The sequence below is a fragment of the Botrytis sinoallii genome (assembly GCF_014898435.1).
Source record: "Botrytis sinoallii strain Bc 23 chromosome Unknown BSIN_024, whole genome shotgun sequence".
Classification (NCBI taxonomy): Eukaryota; Fungi; Ascomycota; class Leotiomycetes; order Helotiales; family Sclerotiniaceae; genus Botrytis; species Botrytis sinoallii.
Window position 1 is genome coordinate 541,888 of NW_024066051.1, and position 14,041 is coordinate 555,928.

General features: G+C 44.7%; 4 protein-coding genes across 4 annotated transcripts; 1 reads left to right on the forward strand and 3 right to left on the reverse strand.

The window, feature by feature from the left end:
* Positions 1-84: 84 nt before the first annotated feature.
* EAF02_010224 (uncharacterized protein) lies at positions 85-2,168 on the reverse strand (the record flags this gene model as incomplete). The annotated part of the gene is made up of 3 exons (XM_038906272.1): positions 85-1,372; positions 1,408-1,981; positions 2,048-2,168. 3 exons carry the CDS (start codon positions 2,166-2,168, stop codon positions 85-87), a joined length of 1,983 nt encoding a protein of 660 aa, XP_038753999.1.
* An 878-nt stretch (positions 2,169-3,046) lies between these two features.
* Positions 3,047-5,374, forward strand: EAF02_010225 (uncharacterized protein; the record flags this gene model as incomplete). The annotated part of the gene is made up of 2 exons (XM_038906273.1): positions 3,047-3,209; positions 3,264-5,374. The coding sequence occupies 2 exons, from the start codon at positions 3,047-3,049 to the stop codon at positions 5,372-5,374; spliced, it is 2,274 nt and encodes a 757-aa protein (XP_038754000.1).
* Positions 5,375-6,100: 726 nt separating this feature from the next.
* EAF02_010226 (uncharacterized protein) lies at positions 6,101-8,389 on the reverse strand (the record flags this gene model as incomplete). The annotated part of the gene is made up of 3 exons (XM_038906274.1): positions 6,101-6,275; positions 6,333-7,200; positions 7,252-8,389. The coding sequence occupies 3 exons, from the start codon at positions 8,387-8,389 to the stop codon at positions 6,101-6,103; spliced, it is 2,181 nt and encodes a 726-aa protein (XP_038754001.1).
* Positions 8,390-12,346: 3,957 nt separating this feature from the next.
* On the reverse strand, positions 12,347-13,554 carry EAF02_010227 (uncharacterized protein; the record flags this gene model as incomplete). The annotated part of the gene is made up of 3 exons (XM_038906275.1): positions 12,347-12,790; positions 12,892-13,197; positions 13,300-13,554. The coding sequence occupies 3 exons, from the start codon at positions 13,552-13,554 to the stop codon at positions 12,347-12,349; spliced, it is 1,005 nt and encodes a 334-aa protein (XP_038754002.1).
* Positions 13,555-14,041: the final 487 nt, after the last annotated feature.

Below are 14,041 nucleotides of genomic sequence, written 5' to 3' on the forward strand. Positions count from 1 at the left end.
TCAAATATGCTCATAGAAGCTACATATCCAAATTTGCTTGTAATTCTGCACCGAGAGTCTCTTTAGCACCCATATTTCCTGCTACTAGCCTTTCTTGGACAGGTTCCAACAGCACTGCCGATGGACAAACTCGAACTCGTAATCATTTGTGCATTCCTTCGCTTCCCCTATTTCGTCAACGAGATCGTGTAAGAATGAGAGATCACAATTTTCTAAAAAGTTCTCTTTAGCATATGCAATTGACATTGCCAATGCAGCTTTAAGATCATCGTCATCGACATCCTTATACGTTGCAGAAAGAGTCTTCAGGTTGTGTACCCTAGGCACGCAATTGGAGTCTAGCACCTTAATGATGGGGCCGAACAACTTAATGATCCTTGGCTGGTGGTTTTTTTGCCGAAAGGTTTTCATTAGATCCTTGGGAACGCTGATTGAGAAACTAGGGTTGCACAAATATCTACCGAAAAAAGACGGATCATAACTGATGCTCTGTGTAATTGTCACAGCGCAATGAAGAAGTTTTAGCTTCATGCGGGGTGACACGAAACCTTCAATGCATTCCTCACAAGTACACCCATACTTTAGTCTGAGAGCTTGGGTGTTTAGAGGAGAGCTGGGCAGATATCTGTATTTCAACAAAGACATACAAGCGACAGCTCCGAATGGAATACCGACGCGCTTGTCAAAGATATCGAATTCGTCCTGCAAGGCCTCTAGCGGAGTCAGCCCCTCGATGTTTCGAGCCTGTGCCAATTCTTGCTTCGGATCAATATTCTTTATCAACCATTTTGTAGCGTAGACTTTATATGCACATCCTGCTTGGTGTAGCGCATTGTTGTGGTGACAGTTAATCTCCTTCCATCCACTACCATTCTTGTTGTCAAAGCTCTTGAAAAAGGCTACTAGCTCAGCATCAGGCAGCGTTCTGATGGCGTGCCGTAGTGGGAATCTTTGCTTCAATTTTGCCGACCTCTTCTGTGCGGCCTTATCGAGAGAGTCCAATGATGAAGTGTCAACGATATCCTCGTCGTCAGATATCTCCAGTTCCTCGTCAACTCTCGGTGGATCATAATCAGCGTCGACATTGATAGAATGGGCCTTGTGCTTTGGATCTACTGAGAAGCCAAAACAATCTGAAGAGCCAATGCAGCGGAAACCAAGAGAGCGATAAAATGCGATAGCGGAGTCGAGAGGTTGACGTTTTATAGCGCGCTGCTGGCGGCTAGACTTGCCAAAGGCTTCCTTATGAAGATGATCAAGAGTCCAATCAGGTTTCGTGATTGCATGGAGTCTCCGAAAAGGATGTGCCTGCGCCTGTGATTTTTGAATCAGTGCCTTGACCATAGCTCGACCCAGCCCCTTGCGACGAAACCTCTCGTTAAAGATTCAATTTTTTCCAACAAAAACAACGGGCCAACGTCCATCTCAGCTCCCCATGCACCAGTACCTCGTTTTATAACGTGCTCCTTGAACTTAAGATGGAGACAGCCGAATTTTTCGAAAAGTTCGCCGGCTATCTCATCCATCTTATAATTTGGTAATTCCATCATGCTCAAGAAATTGGATTTGATTCCTTGCCGATGAATATAACTACCAACAGCACGGCCAACCCAATTACCTTTGTAGAGACACTCAACACGAATGTTATCCAGCCATTTATTGTCTTGTTCATCTTTGGTGACGTAGATCGAAAGCATGCATTGCGCTGTCATGCCTTTCAAAATGCATACTTTCGTTTCGATCTTTTTGGATGAATAGTCGTCATCGTCATCGTCATCACCAGACCCGTATTTGAATTTGTCATCCAAGTCGTAGTCATATTCACGATATTCATCGAAGTCGTCGTGGGTTTCTTCATCAAACTCTTCAAAGACCAACTCTAACACCAGCGAGGAAGTAAATGGTGAAGCAGAGTGCTCGGCTGTCAGGTCTATAATTGTTTTCTCGCTGTTCACAGGCGATACATCTTCTTCTGTGGAAACTATAAGACAAGCAAGTCAGTTAGAACTGCGGCGCAAAACACAATGATGATCAAATTGCAACATACATGTGTTCTCTGAACTATCAATCTTTGTTCTCTTGGATATGTTAGATGGCTTCAAATGCGTAGCAGAGTTTTCCCCGCCAGCCTTCCGCTTTCCATGAGCTTTTGTCGGAAAATCCGACATGATTGATGATAATGGGAGACGTGTTGTACTTTGTTGAAATTTGAATGCGATAAGTGTGAAAGAGTTCTTTTCAGGATTTTACAGTTGCAGGAAACTGTATCTTGAACATGAAACGCTAATTTGTCAAGCATGGCAGAAAGAGATTAAAGAACGCCACCACAGTAAGTGAATATTTGACGAGACATGTATGGAATTCACTGTGCTGGGTAGACACAGTATAGATTCAACGCCAAGTCCCGTGATTTTGGAGCAAACTTCCACCACAGATGTTTGCCAATGTACAGAACGCGATATGTCCACGGGTATCATTGAAAGAACTTCAACAAAAAAGAATTAAAAGGGTGCAGTAAGTGCAACATACCCGCATTACTATGCCATAGGTACTCCGTACTCAAGCATGAGCTTCACTGCCACAGCTTCTGTACGTCCGTTGAGCGAAGGAGTCCCCAAGAGGTTTGAACATGTGTGACTTCATTGGGTGGTTCTCAACCAGAGTGATAAGTTTCCAATTTTCTGCTTCAGAAAAGATGATAATTCTCGGGCTTTATTGTTATAAAACGAGATCGGATTATGCCTTAGACTGGATAGATGCACATGAATATGAATGTGCTTAAAAAATACCTACTAGGTAGTACTGAGAATCGGTCCGTAGGGCGCATCATTGCTTGCACGTGCTCAATATGGTTCTTGCCTATTATGGAAAGGTACTGGTAGTGAAGCTTGAGGCATAAACACTTCGCCTTCAACTTTGAACTTTCAAATTCTCAACTTTCTTTTTTATCAACAACAACAGATTGTCACTTCATCTCAAGTGGTGTAGTGTATTCTTAGGATTCTATGATTTGAAAAAGAAGGAAAAATCCATATCCATATCCATTATGACCGACTCATCGATTGCAGTTCCTCGAAAGCACAAGTCTGATGCTGAAATCGATACGTCTACAGACCTATCAGCTATTGTTACCGGTATCGCAGTCACAAACACAGTGGCAAAGAAATATAAGATAGAAGATGTAAATGTCTTAGTATCTGATGACTTGAGTAAGTTGGATTGTAAAGATTCAAACAGCTCTTAAATACTAAGTTTTCTCGCAGTTGCCACAAATGGAAGCGAGGTCGATGTGGATCACAACTATCATCAGCCTACTGTTTCTGATGCCGAAGAATCAAATGTTGGAACGTCTGAAGAACTCTCAGAGGATGGGTTTGATGGCGAGAATGGTAGATTTGAAGATGAATGCTCGTATGAAAATGAAGATGAAGATTCGGAGGTTCGTGAGTATGGAGTTGAGGAGCACGAAATTACTATCCAGAAGGATGGTACGGATCAAGTAGTCAAATTAAGACTCTTTGTGACGAAATATGAAGAGTTTGCAGATTGGCTTCACATGATTCATGTTCACTGCACTGTCGATGGCAAACGAATTGGCCATGCCTTCGGTCAATTTATCTGCCGGGAAAAAATTAGAGAACACTTCTGGAGCGAGATGGAAGCCCCAAGCAGAGAGTTGTCTTTGGTTGCATTCGAGCTCTTCGACCGTTATGGATACCTCAATGATCACCTCAAAAATCATTGTGTGCAAAAGGGTACAGGTGTATGGGGAAGCGAGTTGGATTTCGGCTCACTATTTATAATGGAGCATATTGAGGTGACTGAAAGAGAATACAGACGAAAGGGATTGGGTCGAGCCATGGTTGGTGACCTCGTCAAGAAGGCAGAAGGACTACACAAGCCATCCCCTTCTAGCACACCGGAAGACACCATTTTTGAGGAAATGTTCTGGTTTGGACGAAATAAGGAAAGAGAGCGTCGTGCAAAAATCCACACAATTTCGATGCCTGGTTGTCTTCGCCATGACGTCGAACCTCAGTGTGAAGGTAAATCTGAAGTCGAACGGCGTGAGATCAACTCTCGAGCTTTCGATTCCGCTAAATCATTTCATCGTTCCCTTGGCTTTCGAAGAATTGGCGCTTCGAGCTGTTTTGGTCTATCATCCGACCCCAACCATAAGTCTCGTTTACTCGCAATCCAGGATAATTTCGATCCACCAAAGCCACCATCAACACCTGCAGAAGAACGGGAGGCGATAATAATCACAATGCCTGGTGAGGAAGAGAGCTTTCATACATCTGCTTACAGAAAGGAACTGGAAGCAAAGAGACTAAAGAAATTGAAGGAGAGACTGACACTCTTGAACTTCGCGGCTGTTTCTCTTCCTGATATTGAGCTCGTAAAATTCTACAAGACATTCCGTGTCAAAGATGAAAAGGAGTGGAAGCAAGTTGATAGTCTCAACAATACCTTGCTACACATCACGGCATGCCAGTTCAACCCCCAAAGCGCACAGTGGCTAATGGATAATGCGAACGAAAAGCAGTCCTTGACATCGGCTCGTAATATCGACGGATATACCCCTCTCGAAGCATTACAGCATAAACTCAAAATCATCAGAACACGACGCGAACGTGGAATGATGACCGTTGTCATCTCAGACAGCTTTGCTGGCTTCACATCCGACGCTACCAACTGCCAGTTTGTACTACTGACCGGATCGATGCCCACGAATCCATCGGATACCCATCTCTTACTACAGCTTAAATGTGGATGCACCTGTGGAGAGTGCATCGGAGGCTTTCTATCGCCGCGCATGAAGCTGGCACTTCTTTTCCAAGCCGAAACGCATTATGAAATTCTGAATGATTCGATCCACATGAGTCTCGGAGATGACGGCGTCGGTTGGTTATGGCTGCAAGAAACCCTTGTCGAACACGTTCATCCAAATCTCCAGCAAAACTTCAAGACAAACAAAGCACTCCGTCAAGGTTTCGCTAATATGTTCAATTATATTGCAACATGCTTGAAAGCCAACAAGCCACCCACGAGAAAAAATGTTCTGAAAGTATGGGAAGAAACGAGAGAATGGCCACCGGTAACCAGCAATTATCTTCAATGGGGCAACACCCTTGAGAACAAGGTCGAAGCAGTATTAGAAAAGGTATTCGAATATGCACACGCCCAAAATGAGATTTTTGGCGATGGAGAGTTTATGGATTGCATGGAGGAAGAGATTGAGCCATTGAAAATATGCAGGAATGACTACGAATATGGGTTTGTGGCTAAATCTTGTGGCTTGCCAGAACGTAACATGAATCCATCAGGGAGATTGGAGGGTATGTTCCAGAGAATGTTTTCGGGTATGCAGTGATTCAAGTTGTGCGAGATAGGTTTGTACATGTTGCTAGATGGGTTCGTGCTGTATTGATGGATGGTTTATTGTGTATGGCTAGGTACTACTCTATGTGCTGAAATTTCAATGTTGCGATTTGTGCTTAGCTGGCTAGCTTCTACGAGAAAGAATTAAAACCTCTCAAAAGAATCATATACCTAGATATTATCGCTCTTGAACATTCAGATTTTACTACAAATTCATGGGCCGACTACCCATCCACCTTGAAAGTGTGAATAAATTCGAATTTGACACAATGAGTAAGAGCTAATTCATCTTTTCCGAATGAGAACCTGGAAAGCGATCTTTTGTATGTATAATTAATTGTGCCACTTAATAAGCTACTAACTATCTCATTCCGATTTCCATGCCGTGTTCCGCGTTCCTCATTCACGAGGAAGAAAAGATTCGCTAAAGAGTGGTGTGTTGAATACTTAGTATTCTTTCGCAAGTCCCTTGTCACAGATTCCCAAGCCATATTTGCAATCGCCACCCGATGTCCCATATCTTCAATTCCATTCCGATCCCATAAACGCCGAGCTCTCCTAACAAAATTTCAAGAGTTGATGCCGCATTGGTAGGTACAGCAGAAGTGCATGTATGTGCACCGCATCACTCCAGCAGTCAAAACAGAGAAAAAGCAAAAAAAGAGCAAATTCAGCCAAACGCCACCTGCCTTGAATAAAAATCACATCGTCTACTTGATCAGTCAATCTTCGCACTGGCCAAAGATTTGACTAGTGGATTGGTAAGATTGTTTGCGAGACGTATGTGAGGAGTGCGCTTCTGCTTGTTATGTTTTCGTAAACGTTTTCGAGCAACCATGACGGGGACTGATGATTTTGTAACCAAATAATTAGAGAATGATCCCAAAATGACACTGCCCATCATTAGCTTTCGATTTTCTTGAAGATTGTGGATAGAATTAGAAACGTACCCCTTCAAAGCACTTCTCCCACGGCTTCCCAATATAACTAGGGTTGGGTTGACGTAGTCAATCACTTCGGTGATCAAGTGCTTAGGATTTTTACAATGAAGAACTTCGATATTGACTTGTACTTGTAGCTTCGTCTTCCTTAGAAGATCCGATACTCTATCCGTGATATCTTCTACGGCTCGGAATCGATCCTGTTCGGCTTTGCTTCTCGAGTCTCTCCCCATTGGACTGGCCGCTCTACTGCACGTATCTAATCTGAAGCTTTGATTTAGTTGACCCGGTCCTAGACTAGGCGTCAGTAAGGGGGTATTGGTGCGAGATGCTCTAGCAGATCTTTGAGCCGAAGCAATAGCAGATATTTGCTGCTTGATCTGGGCATCATCACCGCTGTTATCAGGAGTTATAATTCCAAGCTCTTCATCAACACAGTAGATAGCAAGCATTGTGTCGCCATCCCTCAATACTGTCCCAATAGTCCATTCCAAAGCATGTGCTGCCTCATCACTGAGATCCGTTGCAACAAGATACTTCCTGGTACGGCGTTGGTTCTCGCGGGCTTCTTGTTGAACCTTCTTGAAATCTCCACGGTGTATTGTACGTACGCAGCGTGATGTCGTTGGCGTAGATCTTATTGCAGTCATGGTCAGTGAAAGACTTTGAGCCTTTTTAACGTCGCCGCGATCTGCTTCAGTATCTGAGTCATGGGGACTAGGTTCACCAGAGCCGTCCGGATCGAAGCTCGTATGCGGATGTACCATAGGCTTATTTGGTTTGTGCCCAGCAGGTCCCGTCAAGGTGATTTCTGGGTCAAGAAGTGATTTGACTTTGTACTTCTCATTCAAAGCTTCCTTGGCCACGACATCTTGTCCTATGGAAAATGTGAGTTTCTGAAACCGTAATGAGGGTATGTTATACGTACGTTCTGCCTCAGCAGCAGCCATTTGGCTTAACGGTGTTCTTGGACCTTTCGCTTGCCCCATTCCCAAAGTTGTGCTTTCTCGCTCGGAATCGTCTCCATCTACACTTCTCGCCTTCTTTCTGCGCCCTCTGGGACCTTCATCGTCCGATTCATCTGTACTATCAACGACGCTTTCCTCGCCCTCCATTGGCACATAGTCTTTCTTCAGTCGAGGTCCATTAATATCGAAATATTCATTATCTGGCCGCTTTTGCCTGCTCTTTTGACTTAACATGGATAATTCACCGTTCGATCGCGCAAGATTGGCATCCGACAATCGTTGATAAGCACTGTTGACATCTATAACTTTACCGTTGTCCAAAACGGCATATTTCGAAGGATCTGTGGGAACTGGGGAACTAGAACGTGGGGAAAACCGATTGTGAGGCGACTTTGATTTCGCCGCAATCCCACTAGCACTTCCGATTGAATTGTGTCTTTCCCGATCACGCCCACCTCCAAAGCCGCTAAGATCTACGCCTGATCTCACTACCTCTGCCATTGAATTCGTAATCCTCTTTCCTGCTTGCGTGTTGCGTTTTGGGACTGAAGGACCGCCCGGGTTGCTTGGTAGATAGCCAGAGAATTGATATTCGTTAGGGTCGACCCTGGTGATTGCTCTAGGTCCAAATTCGATGGTGGATTTTGCTGCTGCGTCTGACGAACTCCTCGATTGTCTGCCATTTTTGGCATGCGTCTTGTGATTTATCGTTGTTGGGGAAGTCTGCGCACTTCTAGAACCAGATGCTGTGGGCGCAGTAGAAGAAACATCAAGCATACTTCGTACCGCAGGCGCCGTTGTCAACGGGGTTTTAACATCAAGCATACTTCGAAATGGGGCAGTGGTTCCTGTACTAGTGCCACCAATAGATGAATGTCGAGGTTTTGCTGGAGCGCTATCAATATCTAACATACTGCGGACAGGAGACCTAGCCATATTCGCAAATGGCGATAAACTTCTCCCGCCACCCGCTCGATGCCCCGAGCCGGTGGAGCTCACCGAGCCTCTGGGTCTAGCATTGGTCGAATGCAACAATGCGAGCACCTCCTGTCTCTCCTGCTCTGCTGCCGATTCCTGTGACATGTTTTTGTTCGCCATATTTAATGATTCTAGTGGGTTTGATCGGATTTGCGATTCTGCAGATGCTCCCGAAGCGGCAGATAATAAAACTTGTTGTATTGTTGTTATTCTTCGAGGGTTCCGTCGGCGGTGCAATGAGGCTAACTAGGTACTCGGTAGGAATTGCAAGATTCGAATAGGGCAAGAGCAACGAATGCTCATAGATGTGAGGCTAGCCGTTTAGAAACTTTCTTGATGACCAAGGAAGTTTTTGATACTGCATTGTGGTTGTTGGAATGATCTTTGGATTCGCACTCAGGACATTGCTTTAGCCCCGGTCGTTGGTACGTGTGATGTGAAGGATAGTATAGAAATGTTCTGCAGTGATGGGAAGAGAGTTAGAAAGTGATGAATGCATCAACTGATCTATTGAAAAGTAGTGTTCCTTGAGAGAAGATAATCTTGCAGATTGAAAGATGTTGTGTATTATGTATTGTATTGGGTTGCGTTGGATTGGATTGGAATGGATTGGATTCTGTGTAGGGGTTGAAGTTGAGTTGAAGGTGGAGAATGGATGTTGTGTTATTTTAATTCTTGGTACATGGTATGATATGGGATGGGATGGGATGGGATGGGATGGTATGATATTGTACGTATGGTATTTGGGAATGGGGGTGTGTGTATGGTATGGTAAGGGTGTGTGTGAGTGTATGGCTTGTATGGGATTATGAATTGTTGGAGCCTTTTCGCATTAAAAGTTCTAGATGTTCAATAAAAGAGGGACGGAAAAGTAGTATGAATGTGAAAAGAACGGTACGGAGTAGGTACGGAATATGTACTGTACCTATGTAATAATACTAACAAAGAATTGACACGTGCACCCACCCGCCTATCAAGTGAAGAATGAATGGTCTTTTTTCCTTTTCCTTTCTTTCTTTCTTTTCTTCTCTTTTGTTTCTGTGTGAAGTGAAGGAGGCGAACTTGGACGTAGGTAGTGAATGAAAAGATAGTACCCGTAGATGGGAACCTTGATGAAAAATGTAGACGGATGTTCCAGATTTTGCAGGATCTTCCCAATTCTGAGTCTTCAATTCTGAGTCTTCAATTGAGAAAAGGGGGCGAATACGAATTGGACTGTCTTTTGATTTCCAAAGGGAGATCGGAAAATGAATCAAAATAAGAAATTTTGCAACAACTATTGGATCTTACCCAATCAAAGAATACAATAAATAGTATATAAATTTCGCACGGGAAGCTATACCCTGGCCTTCTCTAGCTGCAGACCAGTAAAGGCGGGGGAGGATGATCTTACCAAGCGGCCCAAACCGTAGCGGGCGGAAATCAGAAATGGATGGGATGGTAGGGAGGGAGGGAGGTGAGTGAGTGGGTGGTAGATACAATCATTTAACCATTTACATCAATTCTTCCTCCAAATTGAACCATCAAAGATCGATGATGATATGATATGATGATAGATGATACCACCACATACTACTACTACATGTCACCACCACATACCACATACCACCCAATTCCCCTTCACGAAAACGCCAAGCCCCTTTGTTCCCTTACAAATCCGATAGATTTCCATCAATAGTTACACCAATTCCAGCTTCCCATCTCTTCATTGCTCGCTTTTCTATCCTCGTGCTATCCCCATCAGATGCTGATGTTAGTCACAATCCCCTCCATTCTTCACCATCCCCCATCCCAGCCCGAATCCTCATACAGCATGATACAAAGGGGACCGCCACAACCAAGGCGCAGTATCTTGGCCATGGATGTTAATGAACCTCCTCTTGGCTCCACTCACTGCCTTACCTCTCCCCTCAAGCTTTTCCGAACCCTTTCCTCAAGACTTGTCAAGCACGACAAGAAAGTCTTATCTCTCGCTTTGCTTCCCTACCTATCCTCACCCTAGCATTCTTTTCCCGAATCCATCATCGTGCCAATCCCGCCTCGCCTCACCTCATCCTCACTCCACTCCACCCAATTCCCATCTCCACGATACAACACCAGCGACTGCATGCACCACCCCAACCCTTGGCATCGCATACCGGCACCTCGTTCATCCTGTCATTCCCCTCCCTCCATCTCCTCCCCATCTCTGCCTGCCCTACAGCTGAAAAACACACCACGCTCCCCTCGCTCGGCTCCAGTACCAAGCCTGCCAGCACGCCAACCCATTCGCGACTCTCTACACGGTCGCAACTTCTAGACTCTCAAATCACCCTTCCCAATCCATCGCATCATCACCAATCCCGCAAAGCATGACTCAATTCCTGACAAATCGAATCATCCCCAAAGTCCTCCACAAACATCCCGCAAACAATTCTCACCAAAGCACATGTATACCTACCTACCTAGTATGTACCTCCCCTGTACAAGCGGTATACCACCCTCCAACGCAAGTAAGTAAGTACCCCTCCATCTTCCCCAAACAGGAAAATCCCCCCAAAGTCCTCCGAGATACAGAGACAGATACCTCGGATATCTGTCGGATCATCTACCCAGGTCTGAAATATCGAAAATCTCTCGGAGACGGTCAATTTACGCGTGCAGATCATCGAATGATCTTGGGTAGGTAGTACCACTTCTTGATCTCGATCAGGAGTCTCGTTGGTATGGATATATTGCATCGGAAAGTCGAATTCATTTAGGACACCATTCAGCAACACCACAGCGGCATGTTTAATCTCAAGTTCATTAATACCCAACCACAGATCTTATACAATTTACACAGAAGTCTTTCCAACTGCCTAATACATCATACATTGAAACACCCTCGAAACTCCAACTCAACGTGAATCCAACAAGGCGTCTTGAGCCACATACCTAATCATGATAGCACAATTCCCACCCCGATACCTCCAATAACACTGACACGTACATGCATACCTTCTTCCAAGTACCAACATCGACCCATTATCCACAAGTGCGTGCCACACCTGTTGTCGAAACGATTTTTCGACTTTCCTCTTTCATACCTAGTTCAGCCCTGCTACTACCGGCTGCAACAACCTTATCTCCACCTTTCTTTCTTTCTTTCCCCTCCTTTTCCCTCCCATTCTCACCACTCCATCCTAACATACTGTTTGCACCCACGGAAATCCATCTGTCCACTCTCTTAATCAGTCAGCACTATACATACTACTACCACTATCCATCCTACCAGTAAACATCCCCACGACTTGCACGTGCAATACTCCAACCCAACCCATCCCAACCCAACCTTCCATTCTCCCCTGAAATCAAAACTATATCATATCATCCCATCCCATCCATCCCACCCCCACCCCCAAGCCGGAACACTATCCAGCGCCCCAGTTCTCACCAACATACACACCCAGCATCTCCCCCCCCTAATCCTCCAATCCCGTGCCACGCCATACAAAGCAAGCAATTTCTCGCGCCCGCAAAAAGCAACGATACCGTGGACCCCGTACCGTATACACCACATCACAACGTCCTCATATCCTCACCGCCAAGTCTCAAGACCTACCTAATGTATGATAACCTTGAGCGCATAATATCCAGGTATCCATCCATGAATACCTCCAGCTATCCATTGTAGCTGCGAAGTGTGGCTGCAAAAATTCATGGAATTGGTGAGTATGTGTAATGCTCACCGCTCAGTTCAGAACGGATTAGCCAATAGCAAGGTAGCGATTTCAATAGAGCTCAAGCTTTCAATAAAAAGGAAACAATAAAACGATATCGGATAGCAAGACTTGCAGAGGTGAGGTCATTTTATTGAGTTAGGAAATGAAAAGGAGATGCGAGGGCTAAAGTGACGAGGTTGGGAAAAGAGGTAAGTTGAATACGACAAAAGCCGCAAAATGTATGGATAGATTTTGATATCATATGCATCCCCAAGTATCATGTAGCATTGTACCATTTTTTCAATGTCATAATACAATAATTTTACAGCCCCACCGCACCAAATATACCCATTCCCACACCCGTATCCCATGCCGTGCCCAATCTGATAACCCATCACCTCCTTTTTCGGGAATAAAAGGTCAAATTTGCTCTCGCGCTCGTACCAGTCTTGTGTACCAAATTCCTCTTTTCCCAAACGGAACTCTTGCCTTCCACCACACTGATAATCTCCTCTGCAAACCTTTGTGCAAACATTCCACGCCCACTACTCCTCGATTGTTTCTTGCTGGCCGAATCTAATATCCATTTGATAGCTTGTCTTCTCCGCTGTCGAACACCCAAGGGTACAGGAATTTGAAGAGAAGCTCCACCACCTGCAGCACCTTTCTGAGAACGGATACGTAAGAGAGGAGCGATGGAGTCGATAGCGGTAGTAAGATAGAGAACGGGATTGAGAGGTAGGTGGGATGGTGGGGGTGTGCCCGGAAGGAGGGGTTTGGCGGGGTTGGGTGTGGGTGGGGAGGCGGTTCGGAGATGGTTTAATATGAAAGACATGTTCTGCATTGAAAACATTGTAAATTAGCAAATTATTCCGCAATGTCATGACAAAAATCCCATGCGCAGCGAGTAACGCAAAAGGAAAGAACTAACGAGCCTACCCTCTGGGCAACACTCTTCTTGCCGTGCTGCATCATCATGTTCGTAACCTGCGAAACGACGGGATCGTATCTATATTTGAGGTTGTTGTTCGAAGGAATTGGTAGTTCTGGAAGTCCAAACTTGTGACCATCGATTGTAAGATCGGAGGCATTCGCGCCATTTTCCAAATGACCAAGACGACCAAGAGCCATGAGATTGGCAAAGGAGATTTCTTGGGAGAGGGCAGACGCGGATTGGGTATCTTTGATATCTTCTTTGATAACTTCTGGGGCCTTATCCTTTCCTTCTTGGTCTCTCTTAAGAATCTGTGCATATGGTCAGTAACTGACATTCTCCGGTATCACAATGCTTCTTCATTTTTCAAATATGATTGGCGAAATTGAACCCCCAGAAAAGAACGTAAATACCTCTTGAACATTTGTACTCTTTCCCATATCAGGAGGAGTCTCTCCAGTAATTTCAGCCATGTCTCTTGCCTCTTCACTGACGTGGCCGGCTACATCTTCATCAGATCCATTTCTTGGAGGTTGCTTTCCCTCTGCGAAACCTCGACGTACTGCCGGGGTAATTTTGAAGAAAGCAGGATTTCGAGGTGCGACAACTGTTCGTGGTCGAAAGGTCAGTGACCTGCTTGCGCTGTGAAAGTTCAATCGTGGAGGCATGGTTGTGGGTGTTGTGAAATCCAGATACTTTCTCCGCACTTGATATCAACTTCGAACTGATGCACTGCACTAACCAAAATTTCGTGTGGCTGCCTAATAAGGCATCAAATTCATCTTGGCAATGACGATCTTTCTTGGGCTGAACCACAGAACCATAACGCTGGGTCTGAATATTCTTGTCAAACAACATGGATCAGGGCTAGAACACGTTTTAACTCATTTATGGAGTTTGATATGTGTTTACGGTGACAGCGAGTCCCTGTGACGGCGTCGACCTCTACTTTTGCACGTTTGATAGTAAGAACTTCACTTGAATAACCACCACACAGGTCATAAATCGATGTGTAAGTGAGTATCTAATTCATTTCAAGACTTAATAATTCAAAGAGAACATCCACTTTTATTGCTAGTAACAAGTTCTGGAACCATTCCATGATTCGAAGAGATAAAAGATATTCCATATCTCCAAAAAAAAACAAGCTTTTTC